This window comes from Ostrea edulis, chromosome 6 (genome assembly GCF_947568905.1).
Source record: "Ostrea edulis chromosome 6, xbOstEdul1.1, whole genome shotgun sequence".
NCBI lineage: Eukaryota > Metazoa > Mollusca > Bivalvia > Ostreida > Ostreidae > Ostrea > Ostrea edulis.
This window is the reverse complement of record NC_079169.1, coordinates 44,193,384-44,208,574: the sequence shown is the minus strand read 5'-3', so window position 1 is coordinate 44,208,574 and position 15,191 is coordinate 44,193,384. Positions and strand designations below refer to the sequence as shown.

Below are 15,191 nucleotides of genomic sequence, written 5' to 3'. Positions count from 1 at the left end.
CTATTGCATTCAGTTAATACACGTTAACCAGCTACAGGGTCTGTATTCAACTGATTTACTTCCAGTTTTCCACAAGGTACATTACATTTACAATAAGCATAAAACATACATTCTGAATTTCAAGTTCATAGCAAAAAACAACTGGTGTAGACAAACTTGTTGATATTCAAATCATGATACATTTTAAACTTTTAATGGTATCAATCAAATCGGGCGTTTATGCATATGTTATGCTCTTTAACAGGCAGAGGAATGACACGAATGTTAATCTTGTAACACTCAAGACAACACGAAAGTTGAGCCACAACAGAGTCAATACAGTAATAAAACGACATATTATGATAATACAAATTAATCTGAACAAGTCCTTCTACAGGTACTGCTCGAAAATACACATATTCCAAATAGACTATACTATAGAATTCAAAAGAATGACGAACAGTGATGTCTTCGTTAAAGTTTATGAAACAAGAGGCCCACAGGCCTTATCGGTCACCTGAGTACTAGTGAAAAATTATCACTACTCCCATGGGCTATGAAATCTAGAAAAAAATTCCTGTTCTGAATATCTAAGTTAAATTTTAACATTCAGCAACAGTATAAAAAAGAAGTGTTCTTACAACTTCAATGCCCTAATAAGTGCATACACTGATGAAAGGCTTCACATAATATAATAGGTGTATTAACATTAAAAGATATGACTAATTTGGACTCATCCTAGAGTCTAAACCCTGGGTTGTGAATTCACCATTTTTGTACATCTTTTTCTACTATTCCTTAGTATGCATTTAGACTTAATACAGTATCAACAAACTTGCACATAAACACTATATACTTAGTTTGGCCCCACCCTGGGGTCAGAACCCATACCCCGGGGATCATGAAATTTACAATTTTAGAAAGGCCTTCCTGCATGCTCTACATCGTTATGCATTTAGTTTTTCTTAAACGTGCAGTTCTAGAGAAGAGTAAATTGGTCAATATTGGGCAGTTTTAGCCCCGCCCCTTAGGCCCCAAGGATGCAGAAATCCTGTATTTTACAATTCATGTCCCCATTGTTCCATACCAAATTTGAAAGAATTGGAATGATAGTTATCAAGAAGAAGTTAAAAACGTCTATTGTTCATACATTTAATAACTGACCATTTTGGCCCCACCATGATACCGAAACCCCTACCCCTGGGATCATCAAATTTACAGTACCTGTTCTTTCTAAATACCTATGTAGTTTCAATATACTATCAATAGCACTAAAGAAGATGTTATTTAAGTGTTTTACACATAAACACTATGTACCAAGTTTGGCCCCGCCCTAGGGTCAGAACCCTACCCCGAGGATCATGAAATTTACAATTTTGGTAGCAGAAAGCTCTTCATCACCATGCATTTAGTTTTTCTTACACGTGTGCGGTTCTTGAGAAGAATATTTTTGAAAATTGGTAAAATTTGGGCAGTTTTTGCCCCGCCCCAAGGGTGATGGAGTCCTGAAATTTACAATTTATGTCCCCCTTGTCCCAAAGATGCTTCATACCAAATTTTAAAAGAATTGGACTGGTAGTTATCAAAAAGTTAAAAATGTTCAATTGTTAACATACGATGGACGACGACGGACGACAACCAATTGCGCAACCAGTACCCTGATAAATGGATGAAATAATTAAGTGGTGTCTTAAAGTCATGAACATGATGTCCTAATAAGAATGTGCAAACTTGTTCATTGTTTACAATTTTCTCCACTAACTGAAGAAAATGAAATTATCCTATTAATGCAATGTTATTTTTTTTTCAGTCACTATTGTTTTGAAAGCAAGTGTTATTGTCTACGTCAATGTAAACAACTTCCGCATTGGAACTTTCACTGGTATGTCGATGAAAGCCCAGGGATGTTAAATTGAAGGCAGCTGGGAAAGAAGACGAGGAAGGCTTCTTCACGCCCTTCTTTTTCCTTGGTGTTTGACTCGAAGCTACGTGTAATTCAAGAGAAAAATTGTATCGGTTCCATTGAAATCAAAGAAGTTAAATTACATTGAAACGACTACAATCTGAGGGTTATCTAAGATGCTTGAAACATAATTAGGAGACAGCAATTTATTCAGTCTTTCAGCATGTGCCATCATTATTGTTTATTTAATATTGAATGCACGTTTCGTTTAAGTTCTATTATATTGTTCTCTTGTGTAAACGTTAGAGAGTGGGTTCTTTACGGTTTAATGGCTTATTTACCCATGATGTCGTCTAGCTCCCTTTCTGGAACACCCGCTAAGACAGCTCTTCTCCGGAGTCCCTCGATACAAATCTACAACATTTTATGTGATAGTTATTCTGTAATGTTTTTCTTTACATGCCTATATAAATATTCCGTCTGACAGGAAATTTTCTTTTTAAGAAATGAAAGTTTGCTGCCGCATTTTACCAATTTCGTTAATATATGAAGGAAAACAAGCATTCTGCGAGTATTGCGTACCGGTTACAAAAATTACTGTATCACAACAATATTCAAAGTTCATTATGTAGGTTATGGTAAAAGGGAAAATTGGGGAACCAGGATAGGAATGGTGGAAATCAACTACTATTCGAGTAGAGACTAGACCAGGAAAAAAGACAAATTTATGATTAGGTTTAGGTCTTTAACCAAGTCAATAAACTCTTACATGTAGCTGATCATGAATAATTTAGCTATATTGTTGTATTACTATGCTAGAAGTTTTAATGAGTGTACTACTCTTATCTACAGAGATAAGAAACTTGGATGTAAACTAACAATTCATGCTATTTTTCCAAGTCCAAGGGCCATAACTAAGTGCAAAATCAACGGACCGAGACGACATTCGAACTTGATCTGTAACCTGTTATGGCAAAGCAATGTACCAAATATAAAATAAATATCTGCAAGAGAGAAAAAAGTGCAGAAAACTGGACTGACGGACGGAGCGCAAACCTAAAGTCACCTTCGACTTCGTCGGTATGGAACTAATAAACTTTATGTTTGCATCGAGTTTTCGTATACAAATCATATTTAACAATTCTAATAAACAGGTTAATTGAACAGATCGATAGATAAAGAAAATGCCTTTATATTTATCATCTGTACTTACATCAAAGTACCTTATGATAGATTTTATATTGTTAAACGTTTCTCTCGAGAATTTGTTACTCTTATGGAGACGTCAACAATTCCGATCAAGGGTTCTATGCTCGGATCTTAAGGCCTTTGAGCAGGGAGGGATCTTTTCCGTGCCACACTGTCATCCCGTGGGGTTCCGGATTAGAATAGGTCCTCAGTTTCCCTTGTCATAAGAGGCGACAAAATGGGGCAGTCCTTCGGATGAGACCGCAAAAACCGAGGCCCCGCGACACAGCAGGTGTGGCACGATAAAGACCCCTTCCTGATCAAAGGCCATAAGCGCCGAGCATAGGCCTAATTTTGCATCCCTTCACCGCAATGATGTCTCCATATGAGTGAAAGATTGACAAGCGGGACGATAAACTATAGATAACCAACCAACAATACATACCTTCTACTAGAAAATATATTTTTCATGGGAAATTTCAGTAATCGCATGCTATTTTCATTTTGTGTATTCTGAATGCCATACTTAATAAGCCAACAATATGAATAAAATAAATAGAATTGTACATTTCATAAAATAATGCATTGAGTTACTGGTACAGGTAAAACATAGGTATGGGTTTTATTTGTGTGGATGGGACTTCTATTTGATCCTCAATTCGTGATATCTTTAATTGTACGTTTAGATAATCTTGTCTCCATTAATCATACCTCTAGAGCTCTATTGTCTGATTTAGAGTTTTTGAGGTCGTTTGCCACTTGCTTTTTCTGCTTGTACAAAAGTTTCATCCTGAAGTGTTCGTGATCAATAACTGCTACCACCAAACCTAAGCAATAATAAGATGAGTTAATACAATTTTTATCGATCATTTATAGAAAGTGTATTATGTATTTATTACTCATTCCTTACATTTCTCTTTTTATTGTCTAGTTGAAATCAAGATTATTTAACTCTTGTTAGATGATCTTATTTGCAATAAAAAAAAAATTTAAAATATGTTTGGATCGATATTACATTCATCATATGCATGAATTATCAAATGTTGAGGACTGCAATTTTTATTGCACAAAAATTATATATTGAATTTCACTAACAATCAACTTATTAATCTATATAGAGTTAGTTGGAAGTTAGGTACAGTTTAGGCAACGTTTGTGAGAAATAATTAAGTTGCATGACTTATGATGTATTGTTACAATATATATATATATATATATATATATATATATATATATATATATATCCAAATTGTGTTTTTAAAAAAAATCACAGTGTCCGGTATAAAATATTAAAAGAAATAGAATAAACAGTACACAAAGTTAAAAGTTAAAAATTTAACAATTAAATTAAAAAATAATTAAAAAATAATATTTAAAAGATAATTAGTGGATTTAATTTAAATTTAACGTTAAATTTTTAACTTTTAACTTTGTGTACTGTTTATTCTATTTCTTTTAATATATATATATATATATATATATATATATATATATATATATACACACATACACACACATACATATATATATATATATATATTAAATATTCTATACAATTGCATCGAGAGATCCACTCTCCTTATAAAATATCTTAAACACTGAATGACACAGCGACAGTGTGAGATTGCATCAGTGTGTATAAGTAGAGCTTTAGGAGCATTACAAAGCTTCCTTTTTTAGGGAAGTCGTTGTGGCCGAGTGGACTTACGCACTGGTTTGACAATCTTGCTAGGCGGTGGGTGCCGTACGTCGCTGGTTCGACCCCGGGCTGGTGCGAAAATTTTCAGTACGTAGTTGTGATTATTTAGTGCTTTATATATATATATATATAAAAGGACACGACACTGTTGGTTATTTAAAACTAAAATTTTCGACGCAACCCGCGTCTTTATCAAGAGACATATATTACATAGACAAATATCAATAAACTACATTGGTAACAAGAATGATACACTGTTGTACTGGGTGATAAAAATTATACATATATATTTCATTTAATATTTTACCTATTGACTACCGGACACTGAGACAATTTTTCACATTGGGGTATATACATGTACATATGAGCCATTCCTAGCAAAAAGGGCCCTTAAGTATACTAGTGGTAAAGTGTGAACTATAGAGAACATCCCTCAAAATATTAGAGCAATATTGGTTGTCGTTAAGATATTACATTCAATCAACGATGTCAACAAACTCGTGATTGGTAATCATGACCTTTTTCTTTACGAGTATGCAAAAAATGACGTTAAGTTTTTTCATTATGAGGTTTTTTGATAGCATTGTTGAATAAGATAAAGGCCTTTTTTGCTAGGAACGGCTCAATTATATATATATATATATATATATATATATATATATATATATATATATATATATACTACCGGAAAAAATAAACTGCATTATAAGATTTAGTATATTTTGTATATATTTATTGTTTATATTTATAAAAATCTAAACAATCGATAAAGGTGATGTTTTTTAACAATATCGGATAGTACCCGACTTAGATGCACGGACTTTTTCATGGTTAGTGAACACATGTTGTTTATTGAAGTGTTCCTACGCACGAGTTTTACTGGCCAATACTGTTTGGAGTAAGAAGTGTAAAAGGTTTGTTTGGACACTATTCGTTAAGGAAATCACTTTAGTTTTGACAAACTTTACCCTTCTGTCATGCCACGACTCAGCGAAAACCAACGTAACCGTGCTGTTGGGATGCTTCAAGCTGGAATGGGACAAAATATCGTAGTAAGACACTTTGGAGTTAATCGGAACACCATCCAGTCATTATGGAGACATTTCCAACAATCTGGTAACACTCGGGATCGACCGCGTTCTGGGCGTCCTCGTGTGACGTCTCGTCGACAGGATAACCACATTAGACTTGTGCACCCGAGAAATCGTTTCCAGACAGCAAGTTTGACTGCTCGTAGCATTCCAAGAAATGTGGGTAATCGTCTGCGCGAGCACAACATCAGACCAAGACGTCCAGCGGTGCGCCCAATACTGCTTCAACGTCATCGTATCGCTAGACTAGCGTGGTGTAGACATCTGCGATTCAGAATACATGACTGGGCCAATATTCTGTTCACTGATGAATCCGGATTTCATTTGGATAGCAGTGATGACCGTTGTAGAGAGTATCGTCGCGTTGGGGAGCTGTACCAGGACGCTTGTGTTGTGCAACGTCGACAATTCAGTGGAGGTAGCGTTATGGTGTGGGGTGGAATAACAGCACGTGGAAGGACCCCTCTACAAATTGTCAATGGAAATCTCACCGGCGTACGCTATCGAGACGAAATTATTCAGCGTCATGCGATACCCTTCATACAGAGACAGCAAAATCACATCACTCTGCAGCAAGACAACGCAAGGCCACATGTTGCACGTGTAGTCAGGGACTTTTTTGTTCAGCAGAATGTCGATGTCTTGCCTTGGCCAGCTGTTTCCCACGATTTATCGCCGATCGAGCACGTCTGGGATGAAATGTAACGATGTCTACGCCGTTTATCAAATCAGCCAGTGACTTTGGCTGATTTAGGCCAGGCTTTAACCAACATCTGGAACATCTCTCAAGCATTTCTGAACACTTTAGTGGCATCACTGGGGCGCCGTTGTCAAGCATGCGTGAATGCAAATGGTGGTCACACGCGTTATTAACTTCGTTAATTCAAGTTCGAATACCAGTATCTTTCGAGTGTGCTAAAATTGACGTTATTCTACGTTAACATTAATGGATTATGAAATGTTGTAACGAATACATTTGAAAACAGTATTACAAAAAATAAAATTTGTTTATTGTTATTTTTTTATGTATTAAATAATGCACAGTTTCTTTGATCCATTAGATATTGCTTTCTTAAGCCCCATTCTGATTATATGGAACAGTACTCCGAAGGAATTAATATTAAAACATGCTGTTCCTTATTGACAAGATCAATATAGTCTTAAGAGTCTTCCAATTGTCTGTCGGAATTCCTATTGGCACAAATTGTGTTCCATTATCTGTTGATATTTTGGGGTTTTTGTACATTGATGAGGCTGAATTTATTCAAGAACTTCTACACGAGAAGAAGAAATATCTTGCTGTGGCTTGATTGATTAAATATTGTTTAACGTCCCTCTCGAGAATCTTTCACTCATATGGAGACGTCACAACTGCCGGTAAAGGGCTGCAAAATTTAGGCCTATGCTCGGCGCTTACGGCCTTTGAGCAGGGAGGGATCTTTATCGTGCCACACCTGCTGTTACACGCGGGAGCCTCGGTTTTTGCGGTCTCATCCGAAGGATCGCCCCCATTAAGTTGCCTCTTACGACAAGCAAGAGGTTCTGAGGACCTATTCTAACCCGGATCCCCACGGGATTTTTCAATTCGACATTTAGGTACACCGACGTTTTATCTATTAATAATATTCGTTTTCATGGGATTCAATATATCCTAGTAAACACGAGATAAAAGACACCTTGGTATCTTCCACATTCGTTTCATATATGGATGTTTTACTTCACATAGACGTTGATGGCAAACTAAAACTCTATTTTGTGACAAACGAGATGACTTTAGACTCCCCATCATGAACTTCCCTATTTTTGCAGCACAGCAATATTGTATCATTACCTGTTTACGTCACCCAACCGATTCGATACACATAAGAGCATGTTCTGCGTATGATCAGTTTGAAATCATTAAAGAGTACTGACAAATAAATTGATGCCACAGTGCTTTCAACATTCTTGTTAAGGTATTCCATGTATAATGAAAGGATAATGAACAATTTTGAAGGATTTAGATCAACATAAATGTTTATTGTTAAATAATGATGAAATTGAAGCAGATGAAATTCACATGACTGGTACATAATTAGAAGCTGACCTTTTTTCACTTAAGACTTTTTGGAAGAGTTGTCTGCCCTTTGTAAAAATAAGAAAAATCTAATTTTCTAAAAATGTGTGTGGTCAATGATTAATTTTATTTCATATTTTCATTAAGAGAAAGTGTATGCAACTTTCTACCAAGAGATTTGTATGAAAATATAATTTCTTCTTAAAATATTGTAATAAAACATGCTTTTCTCATATACCTCAATGTTAAATTCTAGGTGAAATAAATCAAGCAGTAAACAAAATTTTGAAAATTCCTATGGTGGATTATTTTTATTTGATGAACCCTTCAAAATAATACCATGATTACAAAAATTCCACCATCCATTTATTAGATATGAAATATGGTCATTATACATTGAATACCTTAAAAGTTAGCAATTCGCAGATTCTATGGTCGTTATATGATCCTATTTGCAAATACAACCTATTGGTAGGCTGAATGTTGTGTGAAGTGTTTCATACCAATTGTTAGGTCATGCTTTCATACCTATTTTGACAACGGGTTACTCCGTTTTAGCTGATCAAAATAAAGGGCTCACAGTGGGTGTAACCAGTTAACAGAGGAAAATTAGCCCTCGTATGCGCCTGATCTTACCTCTGGTATATCCAGAGGTTTGTCTTTGCCTTAACCTACTCTAAATTTTGTATTCTTTATAGGTTTAATGGGATCGCTATTCGTTATCTTAACATATTTTATGTACTCCCTTTAGGACAAAGTTGAGACAATGAAAAACCAAATTGGGAACACAGAATTTAAGTCTCATTAGAAGATCATATGGCTTTCACTTCTAACAATGATTGTCTGGGCATTGACCACTTTAATAAAAAGTACAGACTGGATTCGGACATTTGTATCTTCATCCTATCTGCAAAAGAAGATATATCAAGAGTCTTATCGACCACAATTTCTACCAGATTTACTGCGTATAAATTGAGAAGTTATTGACTTAAGCTCAACGCTTAGCCCTTAGTTTTGACAATTGTACAATCAATGAGGGTGCTTGCAGAGTTTTGATGCTTTGTTGTTGCAATATGATATACTTCTTCCAGAGAAGAATTTTAAGATTTCTTAGGTACTGCATATTCTATGAAAAACCTCTATTGCAGCCCTATCCCGAAGTCGGTCTATAGATTCAACAAGCCTGAATCCACACTTCATGGACATTTACAATCTGTTTTAATCAATGTCTACGCACCCTTGATAGATGTTTTTCAAAGATTGTGTATACTTTAGTGAATTTAATTTTGAGAAAACAAAAGACAAACTTCAATTAAGAAAAGACTCACTGACACATTCGACTCAGGGACGTTGACAAAAATTTAAAAACCCTTAATGAAAATCGCTCTGCGTTTATGAGACAAGTGTTCTTACATTTTCTATTCATTTAATGATGGAATCTTACATTATATATATTATCATACTCAAGAAATATTAACTTTAATTCCATTTTAAATAATTTATTTCCTGATGTTGAAGTTAGATGGTAAAAGATCGAGTTATTCGTTCAAAAGTTTATTCCGATCCAAAGACCCTATACCCTCACTTATATAAGTGCGTTGTCCGTTTGCCTCCGTTTAAACATTCATTTATCATATTTTCACTTTGCAATCGTAACGCAATAATGTTGTGATGAAGTCTGATGGGAGATCAGTTTTGTCTATCAAAGGCATGTCAGACAGCATGTATGATTAATCAGACGATCGATAGCTAATTTCCATGAGCATTATGTGTTTGCTTGAGTAAGAATTACAGTAGCCATACTTAAATCTTAACAGCCTACACTGTGATTCATTTTATTACTGCATTAAATCATAGTTAGAATACAACGAAAAAACACTTGAATGAGTAAATTTTGCTTCTCTTCGGTAAATGTTTGTCCTTTTAAATAATGAAAGGATGTGCGAAAGGTATTACGTTTCATGCTCTCCGCGAATCGCAAAGGAATTAGAACTAAAAGACTATATATCATAAAGGAAGGCATATGTCCCATGCATTTTCACCCTGATATATCCTTTGCAGTAGATTTGCATGGCATAAAAAGATGCATTTTTTCCCCCAATTTTACAAGAATCTTTAATTAGATGAAATGTTCATTTTTGTAAACTTTAAAAAATAACCCACAGAACTCGGATTTGGACAAACTAAATTTTTCTATCACTTAATTGTACTAGAAAAATTTAAATCCATAACATAACTTTCAGGCATGCGCATAATGTTTTCTAGAAAAGAAGCTGAGTGAAATGGTATTACTGTAAAACGTAATCTTTATATTATAATTCTGAATCTAAGTCAACATGATTAAAATGAACATCTTGTCTAAGTTGCATCTGGATTCTTAGACAAAACACACTTAAATTTGAATCATTACGTTAACACTTCGTGAGTATTTAGAGCCCTCTATATTATGACTGATAAGTTCTCGCTCCTATCGTCTCTAAAGAGATTTTTTCTTACTTACTATTGACTCTAAAGAGATTTCTTCTTACTTACTATTGACTACCCGAATTACCCTCCATGGGACAAGGAAGGCTAAGACAACCACAAACTTCTGAATTTTATAGGCACTTAGTCCCTTTATGAAGATCAAATCTACGATGAAGGAAGCCACAACGATGAACCCATCAAAGACCTGTAGTGCATTGCATAAAAACACTGTTAACATCCCAGGTATTATCGATATTTTCACTTTACACCTACTAATTGATGAAAAACTACCCCACTTATAGCATTAAGGCGACTGTAAAACCAGATTCGTGCAATACATTTATGACATATTGAATCCCGTTAATCTTTAAAATATATCTATAATTACATACTAATAAATGCACGTCATAGCAGCGACAGAAATTATCGATAGCATAGATGTCGATTAATATGGTTAGGGGAAATTCATTTCTAGTTCCTGTTTATCATATTCTTTCAATACACGTGTTCAAATCATATAATAGATGTTACCTCTAATTTCTTTTCGAAATACTCCTTTCCACTGCATATCAATTTCAAAACATTCTGAAACAAAACTACAATTGAAAGCTTTGTATTTCAGTGCAAGAAATTATAAAAGATTTTAAGAAACTCTAATTTGATATGAAATTAAAATTACCTCCATAACAAGTATGGCAAGAATTGAAATGCTGCAGTAATGAAATATATGAGCAAGATCCACTTCTATAGGTTGCGAATGATCATCATCATGATGAACTTCAGATTGGATTTTATTAGTTAAGTTCCAAAGATCAGAACTGACATTTTTTGACGAAATTGCAGAAGAATTGTTGATAAAATATTCAGGATACACCCCCGTGCTTCTACGAGATCTTTTGTCCAATATCTGATGACTAGTTTGATTAGTCTTCGAATCCACAGAAAAAGTGAAATCAAGAATACTGTAGGATGTTGATGTTTCCTGTATAAAATTCACTTTAGATGTCAGAATCCTTGAATGTAAAACGTTAATATCTGTTTCGTACAGATCCTGTAATTCCTGTGGATACGTTGATTTCATTGTATTTACAAAATACATATTAGCCAATTCTTCAAAGTCAAGAACCCCTGAAAGATAAACGTTAGAGAAAAGATCAGAAAAATGTAAGTGTCTCAGCTGGTGGGCTGTGCATTTGGAGATATTTATATATGTATATATAATCTGAAACCTACTCTAGGAAACACTTGCTGAGATAAATTTCTGTAATCAAATAAAATTTTCTCTTTCTCCTTCATTGCACTGGCAAAATAGCCTGGGGTGTATGGAGATATATGATTGTCTAGGGGGGGGGGGGTTGGGGGTTTATTCGTTTTCTTTTACTTATTGTTGCATATAGTAACTAGTCTACTGGAAAAGTTTGCATACATGAAAAGTTTGGAAAAGGAATAAGTGGCGGATCCGGAATTTGCCACAGAAGGGGGTTGGTGAGTTTGACAACCAAGGATTGTTTAATCGATTGTTTTGAGTTTAACGCCGTTTTTGGCAATATTTCAGCCATTTTACGGCGGTGAAGTCAATGAAATATTATCGGTTTTGCCTTTCCCTTACGGCTCCCTGTGAGCTTACTCCTTATATTGAAAATCAGAGAAACGATCTTTTACGTAGCAGAGGGGGAAAGGGGGGGGGGGGGTGATCCTTGACATGAGACACTCTTTAACGTTTCATCCGACGGATATGATAACCAAGGAAGGAATAAGTACAAAAGGTACGAATTCTTTAGTTTTCCAGGGGCTTGCCATACCGAAAATCCTTGGCTTAAATAAAGCATATTGGTGAATTTTGAACAAGGCTATTCAATTAGTGTCTTTTTAAAGAGTGGTGTATATCTGAGGAAGTAATGGTTGGGATCACCGATCTCTCTTCCTAATCTGCCCCAGAGAAGATCAATTAAATTCAACTTACCTTTAAGGTAATATATATCCAGAATAAGTTCTCCGAGCACTAAGATGCAGTCAATGATATTCAACACAACTATGCACAATAATACTTGTTTTGTGTGCATCAACTTATGTCCCCAAAATCGAGCCCTAATGATAAAATCAAATCACATATCTCTGTCATATACAATGCAGCAATTAAGGCATCAACATGTTGAAAAGAAATTGAATAAAATCAATATGTGTTAGATATGTTTAATCATGAGGGGAAACAGGGTGAAGAAGGTTTCTGACTAATCTGTAGTGTTAGAATAAAATTGTCAGACCTGCCAATACAATTTGATGGAGGTTTTCGGTTTTCTTTGGCAATTTCTAGTTCCAAACTCTTCTCTGTTTCATCCAGGACGGCGTGGGCCCTGGCCAAGGCCAGGGAACCTGCAGCTAAGGCCTAAAGTGAACGGAAATCGTACTGATGAAATTGTAAAGTTTTTGACGACTGAAATTCACAATTCGAGGGAAAATCGTATTTTTGTTTTATTTTTATTTTCCCCACCTTGTTTAATTGTAAGCAGATTATATATATATATATATATATATATATATATATATATATATATATATATATATATATAAAGCACTAAATAATCACAACTAGGTACTGAAAATTTTCGCCCCAGCTATATATCTATATGATCCAAAGCAACGACATGAACATAAAAATTGTCAAAACAGAATGCTAATCATCATGTGGAGACTGAATGAAGACCATACACAATATCGAAGTTATACGATCTAAAACGAGTGTAGAAAATAAACTATAGAATTGTCGTTTGGATAAAAGATAGAAAATTTAATAACTTTCATTGTGGATAGATAGATAGACAAAAAGGGAGAGAGAATATGTTTGATGTATACTTGTGTGCAAGTTTTCATCGTTCACCAATAAAATAAAACACTTTAAATTATCATATTCATGATGACATTTTGTGTATTTTGTTGTTGTCATTGTTTTAATTTTTTTTAAACCTTTTTTTCTTGCAATTTTGATGTCTTTCAGGAAATAAATGTTAAAGGTTTTTGTATAAAGATAATTCAGAACATCTCTTTCTTTCTTATAATCACCAAGTCCCTGACAATTTACATTTAAAATGTTTAGATATTCATGATAATTTTGAAGTGTTTTATGTAAAATGTGCAACGTACATCACAAGAAAAGAAAGGAGGGAAAGTAGAATAGAAAGGCAAGAAAATATAATGTAGACAATTTGGAGAGAAAAACAGTGTCAGTAACTATTCACAGGAGAGTAAAACACTGACGTAAAAATATGTGGTTTATGTAATAAACATCTTTTTCTGATAAAAGGCTGTCTATTAATTTCTTTAAAGTTGCAGATCTATGTATTTTTATGGATTTTCAAAGTTCAAAGAAACTAACATATTTTATATAAGCATACATGATGGTAATCTTTAAGTGAATATACATGTATGTTTTATGACCTTGATAAGTAGGTATAAGTTCGATTGCGAAATAGATTTAACTTTACGAGCAGGATCCAAGAAAACACATAGTTTCGCCATCTACTCTAGACACATCAAGCTTTGTAAAATGATGCGTCTTGATCTATAGTTTTCCAAATGGTTTCAAACCAATCAGAATGGGTTACATATGAATTTAAATATAAAACCCAGGAGCCGAGATTTGAACCTACATGGCTTAGTCCACCGGAAGTCCTTTTTTAACGTTTTGTGCATTTACCTGCTGTATGTAAAAAGATAGAACAAGGTACATGTCCCTGAGAATGCAAGTGAACCCAAGAACATAAAAACTACATTAAACATGTTAATCTTGTGTAGTGATTGGGTATTACAAATGTAACTTTATTTGCTGTGACCGATTTTTTTAAACTAAAGACTGCTCTATGCTATGCAGATTTATTTTATTTTCTCCGTAAATCTAAGTATACATGTATATCTTAGTTAAAAGAATAATGTTAACACAATATGAACGTTACAAAATCGATAGTTTCGGTTTTTTTATTAGTTTGATCTTATTGAAAAAATATACGAGTCTAATTTCATAAGACAAATGCTTACTGTAGACTCCCAAAGAATTATCAACTAATTAAGACAAACCTTCAATCCTGTGAATAAGACAAACCTTTAATCCCGTGAATTCTCGGTGACGTCGTTTTCTCCGTGATAAGATCCCCATCATGTGTTAAAGATAAAGCTACACAGAAAAATGATTATTTAAAAAAAAAAATCATGTCATTAGTCCATGTATTATTCATCTCCAAATGTCGCAGATATTTGATTACAAAAATCACGTGGCTACGATAAACACCAATTTGCAAGTAGGAAGAACAGAAATTACCTCCGAAAATTGGTTATCAATTGGCTTTCCTGTATTCATCGCAGATATTTGTATAATTCTTGTAACTATGACATATAAAAAGATAAGCTTGCCTTTAAGCTACCGAAGCACATATTTCAATTAATATGCTGCAGACAGAGAAACTTTCTGTCCATCTAAACTAAACAACACTGATGGACGATCATTATCATGAGATTGCCTCAATACACCTCTTGACATTTAGAGGGAAAATGAGATCGTCTGTCGTAACAGAATTATTGCATTATTTAGTTCTCTTGGATTGGTTTAGATTTTCACCTTGTGAAACATCTGTTACTAGATTCACGTACATGTAGCCCGTCTGGTTGTTTCTGCCATTATTTATGCTGTTTTAAGACACATTAGAGCTGGATGATTTGCACGTGTATTTTGATATTTCATCATTACTTTTAATCTATATATCAATGGTAAATTCCAAACACATGGCCTTCATTTATAAAAATATAGTTAAAACCTAT

The 15,191-nt window shown here is 34.3% G+C and overlaps 1 protein-coding gene across 1 annotated transcript in view; it reads right to left on the bottom strand.

The window, feature by feature from the left end:
• Positions 1-14,535, bottom strand: part of LOC125648430 (uncharacterized) — a 14,724-nt gene extending 189 nt beyond the window's left edge. Inside the window, exons 1-9 of the mRNA XM_048875543.2 lie at positions 14,479-14,535; positions 12,647-12,768; positions 12,346-12,470; positions 11,062-11,510; positions 10,914-10,967; positions 10,449-10,587; positions 3,782-3,897; positions 2,224-2,296; positions 1-1,964 (exon numbers count right to left, since the gene is read on the bottom strand). The exon at positions 1-1,964 is cut by the window's left edge and continues 189 nt beyond it. Of these exons, the coding sequence (XP_048731500.2) occupies positions 1,786-1,964; positions 2,224-2,296; positions 3,782-3,897; positions 10,449-10,587; positions 10,914-10,967; positions 11,062-11,510; positions 12,346-12,470; positions 12,647-12,768; positions 14,479-14,535 (1,314 nt within the window). The 3' untranslated portion in view covers positions 1-1,785. The remainder of the gene's footprint in view (positions 1,965-2,223; positions 2,297-3,781; positions 3,898-10,448; positions 10,588-10,913; positions 10,968-11,061; positions 11,511-12,345; positions 12,471-12,646; positions 12,769-14,478) is intronic.
• Between the last annotated feature and the right edge of the window lie 656 nt (positions 14,536-15,191).